At 43.7% G+C, this 17,841-nt stretch overlaps 1 protein-coding gene across 2 annotated transcripts in view; it reads right to left on the reverse strand.

The window, feature by feature from the left end:
* GSN (gelsolin) overlaps positions 1-17,841 on the reverse strand; it is a 64,519-nt gene that overhangs the window by 24,368 nt on the left and 22,310 nt on the right. The window contains exon 1 of one of the 2 annotated variants that reach the window (XM_048512789.1): positions 713-1,013. The exons of the other annotated variant lie outside the window; for it this stretch is intronic. Coding sequence (XP_048368746.1) covers positions 713-772 — 60 coding nt within the window. The 5' untranslated portion in view covers positions 773-1,013. Of the gene's footprint in view, positions 1-712; positions 1,014-17,841 lie in introns of those variants that run through there. 2 annotated transcript variants of the gene reach the window in all.

Below are 17,841 nucleotides of genomic sequence, written 5' to 3' on the forward strand. Positions count from 1 at the left end.
CTCAACTTGCACTGCAGCCTTGCACGGCTTCTAAAAAAAAAAGATCATCAAATCTACTGTGGAGGTAAAAGAGCAGCCTTTGCATAATAATAATAATAATAATAATAATAATAATAATAATAATAATAATAATAATAATAATAATAATAATAATAATAATAAATTAACATCTGTCAAATTCAGAAGGCAGCCCTGCTGGGATCCGCACGAATACTACGCCAATACATTACAACCTCCTAGCTTCTGGGTGAGGCTCGAATTGTAATGAAGGCCAACAACCAGCTAAAGATCTGGCAGCTATGAAATCTATAATAATAATAATAATAATAATAATAATAATAATAATAATAATAATAATAATAATAATAATAATAATAATAGCAGCAGTCTCTGGGTGAGGCTCGAATTGTAATGAAGGCCAACAACCAGCTAAAGATCTGGCAGCTGTGAAATCTACAATAATAATAATAATAGAACCACCTTAGCAGTGATGTAGAGCCTTGTGAACATATACTTTAGGGAAATGATCCTTACAACAAGCCTATGAGGTAGAACAAGTCTTCATATCCCCCTGTTACAGACAGTGGGGCTGAGGCTTGCCAGAGCCATCTAAGAAGGTTGCAATCTACGGATGTAGCTCTCACCGTATTCTCTTAGCCTTCCCACTACACCAGATGTCAAAAACTGTCTCCAGAGAGAGATGGTCACTTACCATGGCAGACAGCACGGCAACAGCCATTACGAGGGAGGCAAATCCCTGGACAGGCATCATGTTCACACCACTTAATCGCACCAATTTTTCTTTATAAAAAACCTCCCACCAAGCTTCCTCTGCACTACAGTTAGCCCAGCTTCCTTCTTGAGCCTGCCTTCACCCGGAGCTGTCAGAGGAAAGAGGGACCGGGAAGATCCTGCGCCTGCCTTTTATCTCCCGTCCCAAGAAGATCTGCAATTCTTGGCAGGGATTCAATCCCAGACACGCCCAACCCCTGCTGAAATGCAACACTGGGGAACGCCTCTGTACAGTCTCTGTTCTTGGAGGAGGCTTCAAGCAGGCCAGAGGCCATTTATGTGGCCGACAGGACCAGCAGGGCGTAAACTAATGCACTGTTATGCTGAGGCAGCAGTCATGCCAAACAGGCACTGCTAGCCAGTACATTCTGTAGCATCACAATACACCTTTGGCAGCAGACCAAAGATTGGGAACCCGGGTCTGTGCCAAGCAGGGTCACATTAAGCTAGTGCAGGGCCTGTAGCATATGTTATAAAGGGGCCCTAAATTTTTAAAAAATACACATAAATATTAAAACATACATTGCTCATTTGCATAGTAAAGTAATTCAGTTTTTTCATTTGCTGTACAGCCAGATAACACAATAAATGTCTGACGCTTCAGTAATACTGCTTCCATGTAGGTTTCAATTTCAAATGTCAAAAGTAAGAAAACCACAATTTAAAAGTTACGTTTTCAACAGGGTTGCTCAGTTGTGAGAATACGGTGAGATGCTGATTTCACCTGACAGCTTGCAAATCCAATCAAACATTTAGTGTGGAGTCCTCGATAATGTGAGACCCATAGAGTATGCCACTTTGGCTATTAGGTGGTGGCAAACAGATGATCCACAAAATAGAAGCAGCAGACCGAAGACGATGCAGAACCTTTCCCGTTTGGTAGTCCTTAAAATTTTTACCTCCAGCTCCAGTCCTCATTCCCCTCCCCCGCCAAGAGTAGCAAGCATGTGTCATAACCTGCCTAGAAGAGGAAGTAACAGATATTTAAGGGATAAGGAGGATACATATCCGGCATGTTTGCCCTATCTCTGCTGCAAATCACCTCTTTGCCAGATGCTTTGCAGCTCAGCAGAGATCGGGTTTTCCAGATGCAGGCCTGCTGCTGCACAGGATTAGAACTTCCTTGGAGAACAAGCTTCAGTTCAAAAGCATACAAAGTTTTGCAAGAACCCGGAGACAATCAAGGCCTAGCAAACTGAGTAGGGCTACAGTTTGCACATCTGAGCAAGGAGACGGCCCTGCCTGTCCAAAGAGTCATATTGTTAAAGGCTAGCCCGAAACATTCCCCATCAAGCTGACAGCACAAGCATCACTCTGAACTTCTGGCTTCTTTGCGCTGGATCCACCATTGCAAAAGATAATAATAATGGGAAAACAGTTAGGAAGGGAACTTAGGTAAAAGATAAAGGTAGCACGGAGTCATTGTTGACCCTTGGGCTGACATCACATCACAACATTTACCAGGCAGACTATGTGTACGAAGTGGTTGGCCATTGCCTTCCCCAGACATCTACACTTCACCCCCAGCGACCTGGGTGCTCATTTTACCGACCTCAGAAGGATGGAAGGCTGAGTCAACCTTGAGCCGGCTACCTGAAACTGACTTCTGTTGGGATCGAACTCAGGTCATAAGCAGATCTTTGGCTGCAGTACTGCAGCTTATCATTCTGCACCAAAGGGCTCTCTAAAAACTAAACTTAACTGGTAAATGAAGTGGCCCTGGAAAATTATTTTCCTTGAACTAGTTTTTCTTTCATTTGAGCATGCATGATACCCTCTGACTAATCAAAAGGTACCTCAGTGGCCACTAATGAGGCAAATAAGGCTGAACTAATGGTGTGGATTATCGTATTTGCATCCACACACATGTAGCTGTGTAGTGCTGGACAGCTGGCTACAAGAGTTTTCTTCTTCAAGGGAAGCTTTGGGGTTCAATTAACTGTGACCTTTCTTCTATGCTCATGGGGGTGTCGTTTCTAGAACACTGTGTTTATCTTGCTCAATTGTTCCCCTCTGAGTTGGCAAAAGTGTTGAAACATAGTTCAAATCAAAAATTGGCCATCGGCGTTTTAAAGACGTTTCGTAATAAGTTAACAAAACAGCCTTGTTCTCAGATTTTCCTTCTTTTCTCCATTTGTGCCTGGATCTTCCTTGGGTTCCTTCCATACACCCCATGGAGACAAAGAATTCATGGGTGGGTCATGACTTGCAAACTAACAGAGACATCTTCCCACAACATATACTATCAAAGGAACAAAATTTGGCATGACAGTCATATACAGCAGCAGAGATGCAACAAGTTTGCCATGTTTGCTGGGGAATACTGCGGTTTATGTTAACCCTGTCTCTCCTATAATTTCTATGCCAAAAGCAGATGTACGTATTTTTAGAACCATCTAAATATATACAGAATTGCACAAGTATTTAGTGTGTCCATCCATATATTTATGGGAATATACATTTATTTATTTATTTATTTATTTATTTATGTTTCAAATTTCTATCCCGCCCCGTCCCCGAAGGGCTCTGGGCGGCGCACAACATATAATGGATACAATCATAAATCAGGATACAAAGTGATGGTTGTTTATAGCTTACCAACTAACTCCCCCAGTTTGTTGCTGGATTACCTACTTTGATGCAATGGAATGTTCACAAACATTCTAATCAACGATGGGGAAGGTGAAGTCATAATTATTGACAAAAAGAGTAGATGCAGTATTGGTAGGCATGATAACTTCTCCTCTCATTTTCTGTTAGTTGCAAGCACAGTGATTGGTTCTCCCTGAAAGGACAACTCCAAATCCTTCTTCAGCTTTCTCAAGCTTATAAAAAACCTGTTGAAACACACATGTCGCTACAGTATTAGATAGTGGAAACTTCCTGGATCATAAAGGTTTCCTGCGGTCATTCCATTGGCAGGTAATCATACCAAGGATGTATAGTTCTCAATAGTCATATCCCACTTGCTGGAATCCAACATCTGGATTTAATAATAAGCTAAAAGTCTTCAGTTGTTTGTTACTAACATTCACCTTTCCTCCAGTTTTTAACAAGGCAGTCTGAGTTTGTAAGATGCTGGCATATTTAAGTAATCCAGTTGCCTAGATGACCTCTCATAATGGTTCAAAACCGTGGCCTTATAAGGGCAGGGCAGGCCTTCCCAAGCCTCTCTTCTGCTCGAGCTATGACTGCTTCTCCTCCCCCCCCCCTCGTTTTTGAACCTTGTAGTGTTGCCCTATTGTTTTTTGGGCTTTGCTGTTCTTTACAGTCATCCATCACAGCCTGGTGGGTTGCGCATGGGGACTGATCCATTTGGGGAGGAACAGCGTGCATGCTGGGCCTCCCCTTTTGGTGGGAGCCTCCATAAGAGGCCTGGGGTGGTAGCAAGCATGTATACCGCATGCCCAAGCGGGGGCTGCTGGTGGCTCGTGCCCAGTGGTGGGATCCAAAAATTTTATTAACAGGTTCTGATGGTGGTGGGATTCAAACAATGGCATCACCGCACACACGCGCCTCCAGTCCCTATTGGGCAGGGAGGTTGCTTTAGTAACCCCTTCTCGGCACTCAGAAAAATTTAATAATCACTTCTAGAGAAGTGGTGAGAACTGGTTGGATCCCACCTCTGCTCGTACCCCCTGGCAGTAAGGGGAGTTCATCCAGAGGCCAGAACTCAGATGACTCCCACTATCTTGCTGCTCCGGGTGTTGGCTTCCCTCCAAGCATCAGGCTGGGGGAAGGTGATTACTGGGGGACAGCAGATGTGCTGCCCAGTGCCGGATCTGTCCCCTATGTTGTGCTTCTGCTTCTTTCAGCCAGCATATCAATAAACAGGCTGTGGCCAAATTTTATTCCACACAAGGTGGTTGTCTGTGTTGTCTTTCTGCACCCTCAAGCTCATTCTCCCCCCCCCCCCCCAGGCGGCAAGGGGTAAGGCCAGTGGTGGGATTAAAATAATTTAACAACCGGTTGTTTACAAGCACCATTTTAGCAAGTGACTCTGCAGAAGTGGTGCGAACCTGATAAATCCCACCACTGGATAGGCCGATTAGTTCTCTGACTAAGCTCATGTGAATCCTGGACAGCTCCCCACAGGAAGGTTTTAGCTCCTCCATCCAGGTTCTGCTGTTGATCTTGGCTGCCTTCCAGAGGAAGAGAAGAAGAGGAACGTGTTGCAAGTCACCAGCACCTTCAGCCGCCATGGAGCTTTCAAGGCAAGGGAGGAGCAGAGGTGGTGGCCCACGGCCTTCTTCTGCACGGCAACCTTGGTCTTGCTTGGTGATTCCCCATCCAAGTACTAATTGTGGCCATCCCTGCTTAGCTCGAGCTAAACTGAGCTATGCAGGCTGAGAGTCTGCTCTAGGCCATTTCCCACAGCTGGCCAAGTGGAGGACAGCACATGGACAGTAAATTTGAAAAACAAACCAGTTAAGCAATATTGTGAAATGATGACGTTCACGTTTTTTAAAAGTAATGAATTACAATACCCTTGAAAAATTTTGCGTAGGGTAATTGTTTTGAGCAATTCTGCTCGTTGGCTTTTATCCTGGAACACCATTTTTTTAAAAAAATGACATTAAAATTAGAGAAAATTCATCAGCAGCTTGACTTTTTTCTGGGTGGCTGAGAGAGGGTTTGATTCCTCTTGGAAATGGTGCAGAGGTAAAGAGTTAAGGTGCCACAGCCTTGACCCAAAATGCCTTCCACAAGGGTATTTAAATGACATGAACAACATGAGGAGATCCAACCACGCACCTCTCCTACTTCATCTAGTTAAGTTCCCCAGGCCAAAGGGCACATTTCATTTCAGTCTCCCACAAACTGCAGTAATATTTTCAGAACTTTGCAGTGATGGGGGGTAGGACTTAAAGGTCTTTTTGCTAAGGCCTCTTCCAGAAGAATCATAGCAAAACCCACTTGAAACTTCATGGTTCCACAATGCATCTGCTAGTTTTTCATGCTGTGAAATGTTACAAAAATTACCTAGGTTTGTTCAATATCCCACTTTTGAAGTACTCTCTCCCAAGCTATCCCATATCCTACCCTCCACCCCAAACATACAGTCCTTTTTCCTTTCCACAACAGGAGGCACATGCTCTGTGAAGCAGGCACACCTCTCTCTCTCTCCCCCCCTTTTTGTTGCCAAGTAACACTCAACTTATGGCAACCCTGTAAGGATTAACAAGGCCGCAGATTTCAGAGGTTGTTTGCCATTGTCTGGTTCTGTCTAATGACCTGGCATTCCTTGGTGGTCTCCAATCCAAACACTGACCAGGATGACCCTGCTAAGCATCCAAGATCTCACCAGTTGGGGCTAGCCTGGTCACCCAGGTCACAGAAAACCATACAATACAGGGTTCAAACTTCAATATCTTGAGAACCTCAGGATTAACAAAAATCGCAGGGCTCCATTGATAAGAAAATAGGGAGAATGCCACTATACTTGATTTGCATGATGCATACATAGCCAAGAGTATAAATTCTGAAAGCCAAGGGATCTTTTAAAGGGGACATGACTTCTGCCAGCATCCTTCCCCCCAAGAGATCAATTGTCTCCCCACCATCTGTCTGGCCAGCTGGAATACCATTTACGACTTGACAACAGGGCAGAGCTGAAATTGCAGAGGCTGAGTAAGCAGAGAAGCTTTTTCATTCCCCTGCCTTAACTACAAAATCTGCTCTTCTCCTGACCTTTCTTCCGAATAATTTCTTCTAGCTCCCTGCAGCCCATACGCCCCAAGAGCCATCTGACAAACAATCCCCAAATGTAAGTGTAATCCAACTGTGGAGCGTGGGTGTCTGCTTAAGGAGGTTGTGCCTCAAACAGCCTTTTGCTGGCTGTGGCTCAAAACTTCAATATGGATAGTATAGCTCAGGGCTAGCCTTGTCTGGTCAGACCTGGGAAGGTATGCAGGGTTGGTACTTGGGTGGGAGACTACCAAGGAAGTCCAGAGCTGCTATGTAGAGAAAGGCAATGGCAAACCACCTCTATACCCCACTTGCCTTGAAAACTCTACAGGGTTGCCACAAGCCAGCTGCAACTTGATAGTACTTTCCACCACAGCTCCTTAGAAGAAGGTACTGGACCTGTGCCTACGAACTTGGCTACCAATGAAAGGCAGCTTTGAAGTTCAGGTCAGACATCAGAATTGGAAGTGGTGTAGTGGTTAAGAGCAGGTGTACTCTAATCTGGAGGAACTGGGTTTGATTCCCCGCTCTGCCGCCTAAGCTGAGGAGGTTTATCTGGGGAATTCAGATTATCCTGTGCACTCCCACACACGCCAGCTGGGTGGCCTTGGGCTACTCACAGTTCTTCTGAGCTCTCTCAGCCTCACAGGGTGTTTGTTGTGAGGGGGGAGGGAAAGGAGTGTGTAAGCTCCTTTGAGCAGTGGTGGGATCCAAAAATTTTAGTAACAGGTTCCCATGGTGGTGGGATTCAAACAGTGGCGTAGTGACAATGGGGCTGGGCGGGGCATGATGGGGGTGGGGCATTAATAATTTCTCAGTTACTGTAAAAAACTCTTACTGAAAAAAAAAAGTTCCTAATTTCCAGCTGGTATCTTTCTGTCCATAATTTAAACTCATTATAGCAAGTCCTATCGTTTACTGCCAACAAAAACAACTACTTCTCCTCTAATTGACTGCCTGTCGAACACTTAATACTTTCAAATACTTAATTTTGTTTCTAGAAATCAAAAGAAGGATACTTTCCTGAAACAAGGAACTTTACCATATTTCTAAAACATGTTTCTAAAACAGCCCAACAGGGAGAATTATCCCATTTTCTACCTTCGCTAACCAGCCACATAGGAAAAAACAGGACTTTATGATTTTTGGACCTAGTGGAAAAGCAGACCTAATTAGTAACCCCCTCTCGGCACACACAAATAATTAGTAACCCACTCTCGGGAACTGGTTAGAACCTGCTGGATCCCACCTCTGCCTTTGAGTCTCCTACAGGAGAGAAAGGGGGGATATAAATCCAACTCTTCTTCTTCTTCTTCTTCTTCTTCTTCTTCTTCTTCTTCTTCTTCTTCTTCTTCTTCTTCTTCTTCTTCTTCTTCTTCTTCTTCTTCTTCTTCTTCTTCTTCTTCTTCTTCTTCTTCTTCTTCTTCTTCTTCTTCTTCTTCTTCTTCTTCTTCTTCTTCTTCTTCTTCTTCTTCTTCTTCTTCTTCTTCTTCGAGATAGAAAAATCATGATACCCTTTGGTTTTCAGTTTGATTTGGAAAATCCACCAGTTGCTATTTGATCTACCTGCTGGGTGGAGTTTGCCCTGTCCTCTGTAGAAGCAACAACAGGGAAAATGGCCGGGTATGGTGGGGGAGGGTTGACCGTGATCAGAGATTTAGGCTGCAAACTTGGTAAATACAAAGGTGCTGTTCTACACTGTTGATGTTACACCTATGGCTTCCAACTTCTTGATTTTGTTTAAGAACAAGGAAACTCCTTGGATCTATATAGATTCCACTGTGATATCAGCCAATCAGTTTTGCTGATAACCCTCAGGGGAATTCCCACAGCAGGAACAGAGACGTTTCAAGAGATGTTGGCTTAAAGACGTGCCCCATGAGACTGAAATCATTGCACTGGAATGGTTGCAGCGATTTTAATTAACTGCTCTGCCAAGTAGCAGCCGCAGCTTCAAAAACAGAAAAAGGCAAATGAATTTCAGAGCAATCCTATGCACAGTTATTCAGTTCTCAGCCCACTTGAATCAATGGGCCTCAACAGGAGTAATTTTGCATAGGATTGCATTGAAATTTTGTTACGGCGAACCACACTGACAGATTTATTATGGCACAATAGCTTCTCATTCACAAACTGCATCTCTCCACGGAGAAGAGAGGGTCACACAACAATGACGTGCAAAAACACCAGTGGTGACATTTCTCGTAAAAAGCACAGAAGCTGAGCACAGCAAGTATTAATACGGTCATCTTAGATTTGCTACTAGTGCAACAGGAAACCATTATTGCGACTGAGGCCTAACTGGACAGCATCATACTTCCTCATACATACTGATTCGGCAAATTTTCAGCTCTGTGGCACAATGTCTAGACCAGAGGTGGGATCCAACTAGTTCTCACCACTTCTCTAGAAGAGGTTACTAATTTTTTCTGAGTGCCGAGAAGGGGTTACTAAAGCAACCTCCCTGCCCAATAGGGACTGGAGGTGCGGGTGTGCAGCGGGGCCACTGTTTGAATCCCACCACCATCGGAACCTGTTATTAAAATTTTTGGATCCCACCACTGGTCTAGACCGACTGAGATGTTCTCCAATTGCATTTCAGAATGTTGCTGTTATTTATGTCAGACTTGTCTCCATTTATCAGATATGTGCAGAAAGACAGCTTGGGTTGTCCTCTGTCAGCAGCAAGGATGACATTGGTGGCATGTGACCTTGCAGTAAGAGGCGCTGATAGGACAGCTCCTTTTTTCAGGCCCTATAATAATAATGTCAATGCAACATGGACATGGAAATCAGTAAAGCAACGTTCTTCCAGAAAGGCACTATTCCTTGGAGAACAAGCAGGAAGCTTACAAGTACATGCTACCATCTCATGATGCCATCCTTTCCCCAAGGAGATCAGGGCAGAATGCCTGTATCTCTTCTCCTACGTTTTATCCTCACAACACTGTGAAGTGGGTTAGGCTGAAGTCGGCCCAGGTCATCTGAGTAGCTTCATGGTCAGATGAAGATTTGAGGACAAGTCTCCTCAGTCCTAGCTTGGTACTCTGATCACTACATATTGCTGGCCACGCGATGCATAAATGTATTGTTTGTACAGTGATTCCAGTCTACAGTGTGCTTCAGAAGAATCAACCAGTAAGGGGAGAGATGGGATCCTGTCCCGAAGAAGTTAAATACAAAATTCAACACTGCATGATGCCATTGCAGGAAAAGCTTATCCCTGGCCCTTTCCCCACTCACCTTAAGCCCCACGCTACTCTCCTCAAGTCGCGCGGGGTCCCCCGGCACTCCACACTACAGGGGCGGCTGCACAACGCAGCCGTCCCGATGCTGCCACTCTCGCGCCCCCTCAGCGCATGGCATCCCTGGTGCTCCTCGAAACGGCACCTTTTGATGACCCCGCGACTATTGCAGAGCACGAAGTCGCGGGGAACCGCTTCCAGACACGCATGTAGAGATGGCCTTGCACGCTGAGAGTAGCGCGCAGCAAAGGGCAGCAAAGATAAGTGGGGAAACGCCCACACTCTTCAAGTGAAATCCACTGGACTTCAAATTGCCTAATTTTGGAGCCCTCATGATCTAAATTTATTTCTGCTTGCATGTAGATTTCCAAGGGGCATCTATTCTGGACCAATTAATGTCTTAAGTTATTGTCTCTTTTAAAAAAACAGACAGTTACTAGAGCTACAGAATGCAATCCAAATATTTTGCAACCCTTGAAACAGGGGTATTTAAAGCAAACAGCTACATCCTGCATGCTCCTGATAGGTAACTCTTCACAATGGAGTGTCATCGATTGCATAGATTGCTAGCCCCTGCTTGAATACAAAGGGGATATAGCTGGAAGAATGAGACCCAACTAACTGAGGTCTGCATCAAAGCCAGTCCAAAATCCTTTGTAGTTTTCAACTGAACATCAGCTTATTTCATTTCTTACATATGTAAGTACTGTCAAGATGCAACTGACTTATAGTCACCCCATAAGGGGTTTTCAAGGCAAGGAAAAAGCAGAGGTAGTTTGCTCTATCTAACAACACAAAGCAATTTAACAGCACTGCCTTCCTCTGCAGATTCTTCCTTGGTAGTCAGTCTCCTATGCAAGCACTGACTCTGCTTAGCTTGCAAGATCAGTCAAGATAGGACTATACCGCACAACCTTTCTTCATTTCATTTTTCAGGATCAGCAAACAGTTCCCGTCAGCATTTGACCAGCAGGGGGCAAACAAACACAATTGGTTTTCATTTTTACAAGGTTGCATAATAACTGCTTTTCCAGACAGAAATAAAACCAGCTCTTGCAAAAGGCAAGAATTTGATGCGTGTATGGGACACCATACTGTGTACTTGTGGCAAATGCTGCCATACATCTTAATGCATGTATCCTAGGCTGATGGAAAACTGTTTTTAAATTCCTTGCATGCAAAAGGCCAGCATGATAAGGGTTCTAGTCCTTCTCCTGAAATGCTAGTATTCTGCATGCAGGGTGCTTGGTATAGAGGAAAATTCAGTCTCATGTGCCCCCATTTGCAATGATGAACTCCAGACAATAAAAGCAAACCACTGGCCACATTCCTCAAGAAGAATTATCAGAGTTAGGAATCGGGTCATCAGATGGAATCTTGTCAGAGCTGAGGACTTCAAAAGTTAATATGCAGTTTATTCTAAAACTTCTTATGCAATAACTGATACATAGGAAGTACCACCAATTCAGTTTCTTGATTAGTATCAGTTCCACTTTAATTCCCTTCTGTGTAAGCAAGACAGTGTTTACCATAAGTGATATCAAAGTTGGATCATAGTTTAAATGGTCTTTCCTGAGATCCTGTAGATCTACAATGGTAGGTTGTTCAGATCGCGGGGAATTTATGGATTAGCTTCTGATGGTACATGTTGGAGATTTGACTTGTATTGGTTCTTCAGCATTGGACGAAACAGTAGGTTGGGAATTTGTTTTATTCCCAAGGGGCTGCTCTGAAGCCAGTGGATATCATTCTTTGCTTTCTAATAGGCTAGTCTTGAGTAGATCCAGCTGTTTGATGATCTGCTTTTGATCCAATTTCGATAGACTCAAAAAGGACTCAAGTGTTTACCATCTGAAATTACATTCATGAAAAATTATTTTTTTTAAAAAAACTGCTTAATTAGTCTTTTGTGGATCAAAGGGTTTTTGTAATTAATCTAACACACACTGGTACCCTAAGATTCTCATATAGGATGAATCGCCATCTAAGACAAAGGAAGTCCTATTGTCTGCTAATGGTTGTGGATGCTTCCTGAATAGGATCTGATTTTTCGGATATGGTTTTCCTGATAGCTCAGCCCAAGTATCCTACAGGAGCTGTAGGAGAGGTTTCTGTAGGAGAGGAGCAGCAGTGGCGTAGGAGGTTAAGATCTTGTGTATCTAATCTGGAGGAACCGGGTTTGATTCTCCGCTCTGCCGCCTGAGCTGTGGAGGCTTATCTGGGGAATTCAGATTAGCCTGTACACTCCCACACACACCAGCTGGGCGACCTTGGGCTAGTCACAGCTTTTCAGAGCTCTCTCAGCCCCACCTACCTCACAGGGTATTTGTTGTGAAGGGGGAAGGGCAAAGAGATTGTAAGCCCCTTTAAGTCTCCTGCAGGAGAGAAAGGGGGGATATAAATCCAAACTCTTCTTCTTCTTCTTCTTCTGCCCTCCCAAGAGGAGAGGAGCAACTGTGAGTGAGCGGATGTGGAAACAGCAATTTTGAGTTTGGGACAGACCAAATGAGAGAAGAAACTATGAGTTGGCTGAAGAGGGCGCACCTCAGAGAGCAGACTGCTTTCCGCTAAAACTACTGTCTTGTGGAGGATCTTCTGTGCTATACTGCATACACCTGGATTCTACTTATGTCTCTTCCCAATTTTTTTTCGCAAAAATACCATGAGTCCCTTCATATCTCCTACAAAGGGAACCAACCACGATCTCACCCCTAGGGGGAAGTAGAACATTAACAATAGCTAGATCAGAAAACCTTAGCTTGACTAATAGAAGATATTTAAAGGGTAGTCTTGTAACCCAGGTTAGAAAGGATTAAAACTTGAACAAAATTGTATTGTCAAAGACTTTCATGGCCGGAATCACTGGGGTGTTGTGTGGTTTCCAGGCTGTATTCTAGCAGCATTTTCTCCTGATGTGTTGCCTGCATCTGTGGCTGGCATCTTCAGAGGATCCGTCAGGAGAAAATGCTACTAGAACACGGCCATACAGCCCGGAAACCATACAACACCCCACTGAACAAAATTCAATTAGGGTTTTTTTAATGATAGTGCAATAACTCTCTTGATTAAGATAACAGATGAAACTTTTTTGATAATTAATGTGTACGTTCCTTGCTTAAAAGTCCTAGCCCTTATTGCAAAATTCTGGTTAACTTTTGATAAATATGTTGAAAATGTGGTGATTAGATATTCACAGATTATTCTCATAGGTGATATGAATGCACGTTTTGGTGCTAGTGACATGTATTTATTGAAATCTAGGTTCGGAGAAGGTTTGGAGAATATCTTTGGATAGAAAATCTGCTTTAGTATCTGATGTACTTTTGCATAACTTAGCAGATGTCTGATTTATACAAGTTCAGCTAAGATCACTGAAGTCTCTGCTGTTTGGTAGGTAAGGCAAATGGATGTTGGGTTAGGTTGCAAAACACAAATTAATATGTATTTGTTCAGGCTTGCTGCAACATCTATTTATATATATATATATATATATATATTCCCTTACAGGGAGCAAAACCTGATAAAGAAGCTGTATCTATGAAATCTCAAATCTACATAGCTGTGAACCTATCATATTTTTATCTCTCTGTCCAACAAGGACTCTGGACAGCATACATCATTATTCCCTCCGTTTCATTCTCACAACAATCTTGTGAGGTAGGTTCGGCTGAGAGAGAGCAACTGGCCCAAACTCACCCATTATGCTGCAATGGTTGAGGAGGCATCTGAACCCAGAACTCCCTAGGAAAGTGAGGCAACAGGTATGCTCATCACTACATGCTCCAGTGATGATTTTCAAGTGTCTATGAGACTTCTCTTACATATACAATTGCTGAGGATCATGATGGAAGCCACTCTGGCACTCTGGTTTAGCCGGTTTATGGATCACGACCTAGGTAAATATCCAAGCCCAACACAAAACGTTCTCTCAGAGACACCCCACCCACTGCCACAGCTGTGAGCTCTGTGAGTCAGCCAACTATACAGCCAGCCATCCCTCTGAATAAATCTATGCAGCACACCCTTCAATTCAGGTCAAAATTCACATCCTACTGAGCAGAGAGACTTGGCATGTGAAAGGTCCTATGTTCAAGGCCCCTCCAGTGACAAGTATCAGAGAGGAGGTGATATGAAATACCCTCTGCCTGAGACCCTGGACAGCAGCTGCCCATCAGAGTAGACAATACTGATTTTGCCGAACCAAGAGTCTGGTTCAATAGAAGGAAGTTTCATGGGTGCCTGAGAAAACTGCCTAGATCAGGATGACAAACTAGCCTCACTACCAAATTTTGGCCCTAAGTAATTTGGTCTTGTTTATCTAGTTCTACTCAGGAAAGCGATATTAGTGGGTTAAATCCTGGGCCGATGAGGGAAGCCATCAATTGGAGGGCTTTTTAAAAAAATCAGTGCATTACAGAAAAGTACCGATCTTTTTAACCACACAAAAATCCCTCTGTTGGTGCCTTAAGGAAATGACAGTCACAAGGGATGGACAGAAGGAAAATCGAGACAGCGTGGGTTGGATTTTCAAAAAAGGACTAGACGGTACACTAAAATGCTTGGGTTGCATTCTTTCCAAAAAGATTGCAGCAGAGCTGGTCTGAGAAGCAACATACAAGGATCGAGAAAACCTGGAAAGTGGTTGATCACAGGACAACGCTCAGCTGATGAACTCTCAAAAAAATCCCAGCGTTCCACTTTGGCAGAAAAGAAAAATATGTGGAATCGGCTCCCTATGCCTCTTCAAGAATGTTTGACTGAGTGAGCAGAGTAAGTGTTTTGAAAACAAAAAGTGCACCTCCCATTTGGCATCTTGCAGGTTTTGTGAGCTGGGAATTCCCTGCTGAAACTTGGGATTCTCAACCATATGGGGGCCCAATTTGGAACCAGAGAGCTATTTGATATGTTAAATAAAACCCAACATGCAGGTTCTCAGTATACCTACATTTCCCAAATGTTTCAAATTGGGGAAATGGTGCAGGAGGAAGATTTAGCCCCCCACTCAACCACATGTCATGCCCCCTTCACATGCCTGGTATTCTTACTTTCAACAGGACCGCAGAGATAAGGGGAGAACCTATTAACACTATTGTGTGTAATTAGGCCGTACAAGCTACTTCACAGCTGCAAGATAATACAGTTCTTAGTGTTTAAGGTAATGTTCTAATACAGTACAACTGCTGTTAAATTAAAGGGAGTCTGAAAATAATCTGTCCTTTCACTGACATATGGACAAAAAAAATATACTTTTAATCAGCAAATGTTTCCACTTGCTGCAACATTGGGCTTGAGACAGCCCTGTTAAAGTAACCCACTCATACAAAGTTAGGCCCCTTCCACATGTGCAGAATAATGCACTTTCAATCCACTTTCAATCCACTTTGCAGCTGGATTTTACTGTGCGGAATAGCAAGATCCACTTTCAAACTATTGTGAAAGTGGATTGAAAGTCCATTATTCTGCATGTGCAGAAGGAGCCTTACTGTAAACATCTCAATAAAGTAATATATGGTACAGCTTTCAAGCAGTAGATAAAAGCATTGCCATATTCTTAGGCACTCCCAGGGGTTTTTTTGTTGACAACAAGGACTAGAAACTTGTACTTTAAAACAAATAACATTCTCCAGATCCACACAAATATGACAAGCTCAGAAGTCTGATTATCCGTTGCAAATCTATCTTGCGCACAACCTCTCAGTATGTCTATCCTTTGACAGCATCACATAGCATTTGCTTAAAAATACAGTAACTATGTGCATACGCTATGAGCAAACACAAAGGCCATACAGTCTAGGAAGGCTTAGAAATGGAAAGAATGCGGTTCAATTGTCTCGGCAGCTTGCTTTCCAAACTGAGAGTTGCCAGCTCAAGATTCCAAAGAGAGAGAGAATGAGAGAGAGAAAGAAAGAAAGAAGAATCTGGTGCATTCATGTTACAGAGCAGCAGTGCTGACAAAGTACATACCGGTATTTATATCTACCTTTTCAAAGCAGGAACATGATTTTCTCCTGATTTTCAATTCTGTTCCTCTACCAATTTTACCCTGAAATGCAGCTGTATTTTTTTTTAAGTTCAGTGGAAACATTGACTAAATTCAGCTGTTAAAATGAATGATTTCCAATTCTGTTCCTCTACCAATTTTATCCTGAAATACATCTGTATTTTTTTTAAAGTTCAGTGGAAACATTTACTAAATTCAGCTGTTAAAATGCAGCTCTTATTCAAAATCCCTAATATGGACAAATGCTTTTCTCTCCTCCCCTTGTGCATGACTCTTCACAGAGCTGATATTTCCAGAGTCCGAATGTCTCTGGATTAGGCAGATTCTTGTGGTCGGAATCAGATGGTTTTGATATTCTTGGTCCAGAATGAGAAAAAAAATCCTCTACAGTTTTCGAAACAATTTATCTTCAAAAAAGACAACTTGGTTTAGAGCTGAAACTGCCAAGACATGCACTTGAATTACCCATCCACAAAGAGGTGGCCTGTTGCAACTTTGAATGATTTACTGCTCTGGCTTTGCAACCGTGTATTAGACGAGAGTGGATCACTCAACCACTCCTGTTGCAAAGATCTGGTAGAACTACCTGTTCTCAGAGGAGGAGGAGGAGGAGGAGGAGGAGGAGGAGAAGAAGAAGAAGAAGAAGAAGAAGAAGAAGAAGAAGAAGAAGAAGAAGAAGAAGAAGAAGAAGAAGAAGAAGAAGAAGAAGAAGAAGAAGAAGAAGAAGAAGAAGAAGAAGCAGCAGCAGCAGCAGCAGAAGAAGAAGAAGAAGAAGAAGAAGAAGAAGAAGAAGAAGCAGCAGCAGAAGCAGCAGCAGCAGCAGCAGCAGAAGCAGAAGCAGCAGCAGCAGCAGCAGCATTGTATGTTTGAATGACCTTGTTACCTTCCAGTCAGAAAGTATAATGCCCTGGCATAGCAGGGGGAGTGCTTATTCACAGGTATCCCTGGCCACACGCCAGCCTAAAGGGTGATGCTGGCGTTGCACAGATGGGAAGCCCATTCTCTGGCAATAGCCAGGTCTACCTACAAGGAACTTCCAAGACATTTTTTTCGTTCTGCTCTCAGGCTCTCAGCTTGCTTGCCACAGCAGAACATTTTCGGTTCCACAGCCAAAGAAGAATGTATCCTCAACACAATACAGTAGCCCTGCTGAATGGATACTCCTGGTGTCAATACCTCCTCTGATTATCATAACCCAGATACTCCCTTCTGTAACTTCTTCTGACTACCTTACAACGCACTCAATTGTTTCTCTAACTATCCAACCGGACACCTCCCAGAGGCTATCCTAGTAGAAGAAGAAGAAGAGGAGGAGTTTGGATTTACATCCCCCCTTTCTCTCCTGCAGGAGACTCAAAGGGGCTTACAATCTCCTTGCCCTTCCCCCCTCACAACAAAAGGTAGGTGGGGCTGAGAGAGCTCCGTAGAGCTGTGACTAGCCCAAGGTCACCCAGCTGGCGTGTGTGGGAGTGTACAGGCTAATCTGAATAAGCCTCCACAGCTCAGGTGGCAGAGCCAGGAATCAAATCCGGTTCCTCCAGATTAAATACACGAGCTCTTAACCTCCTATGCCACTGCTGCTCCTCCCAAAGTACCTCCCAAAGATCATTGTGACACCCCCCTCAGGTGGTTCTTCACCCTATACATATCCTATCCTCCAAAGGGCCAATCGCCCAGTACCACTGACACCCAGGCTGGAGCCTGGAGCGAGGGGAAACTGTGCCGGGGGCACACGTGCGTCCTGTGCCCCTGCCACACCCCCGCCCTGCCACCTGTCCAGTGCGCACACACCCCTCTGCTCTCTTGGTGCTATGCCACTGATTGATACCTTTCCATCTTTGTCACTGTGCCCAATGCGTTGCCTCCTGGAACCAGATGCTGGCTTTTGGATCTGAACTAGGAAATCAGTGTGTGTGTTTATTGCATTGAATCAAGTGCCTGTGAACCTCTTATCCCTACAAACAAAGATTGTCAAATTTGCATTATATTCCTCTCTGTGGATTTTCTTCCAGGAGCTGATCTTTGTATACATTGGTATTAAAGATTTCCTAATTTCCCCCACATTATTTAGAGACTGTGTCTCCATCCTGGGTAACAGGATGCAGCAGCGAGCAC

This window comes from Sphaerodactylus townsendi, linkage group LG12 (genome assembly GCF_021028975.2).
Source record: "Sphaerodactylus townsendi isolate TG3544 linkage group LG12, MPM_Stown_v2.3, whole genome shotgun sequence".
Lineage (NCBI taxonomy): Eukaryota > Metazoa > Chordata > Lepidosauria > Squamata > Sphaerodactylidae > Sphaerodactylus > Sphaerodactylus townsendi.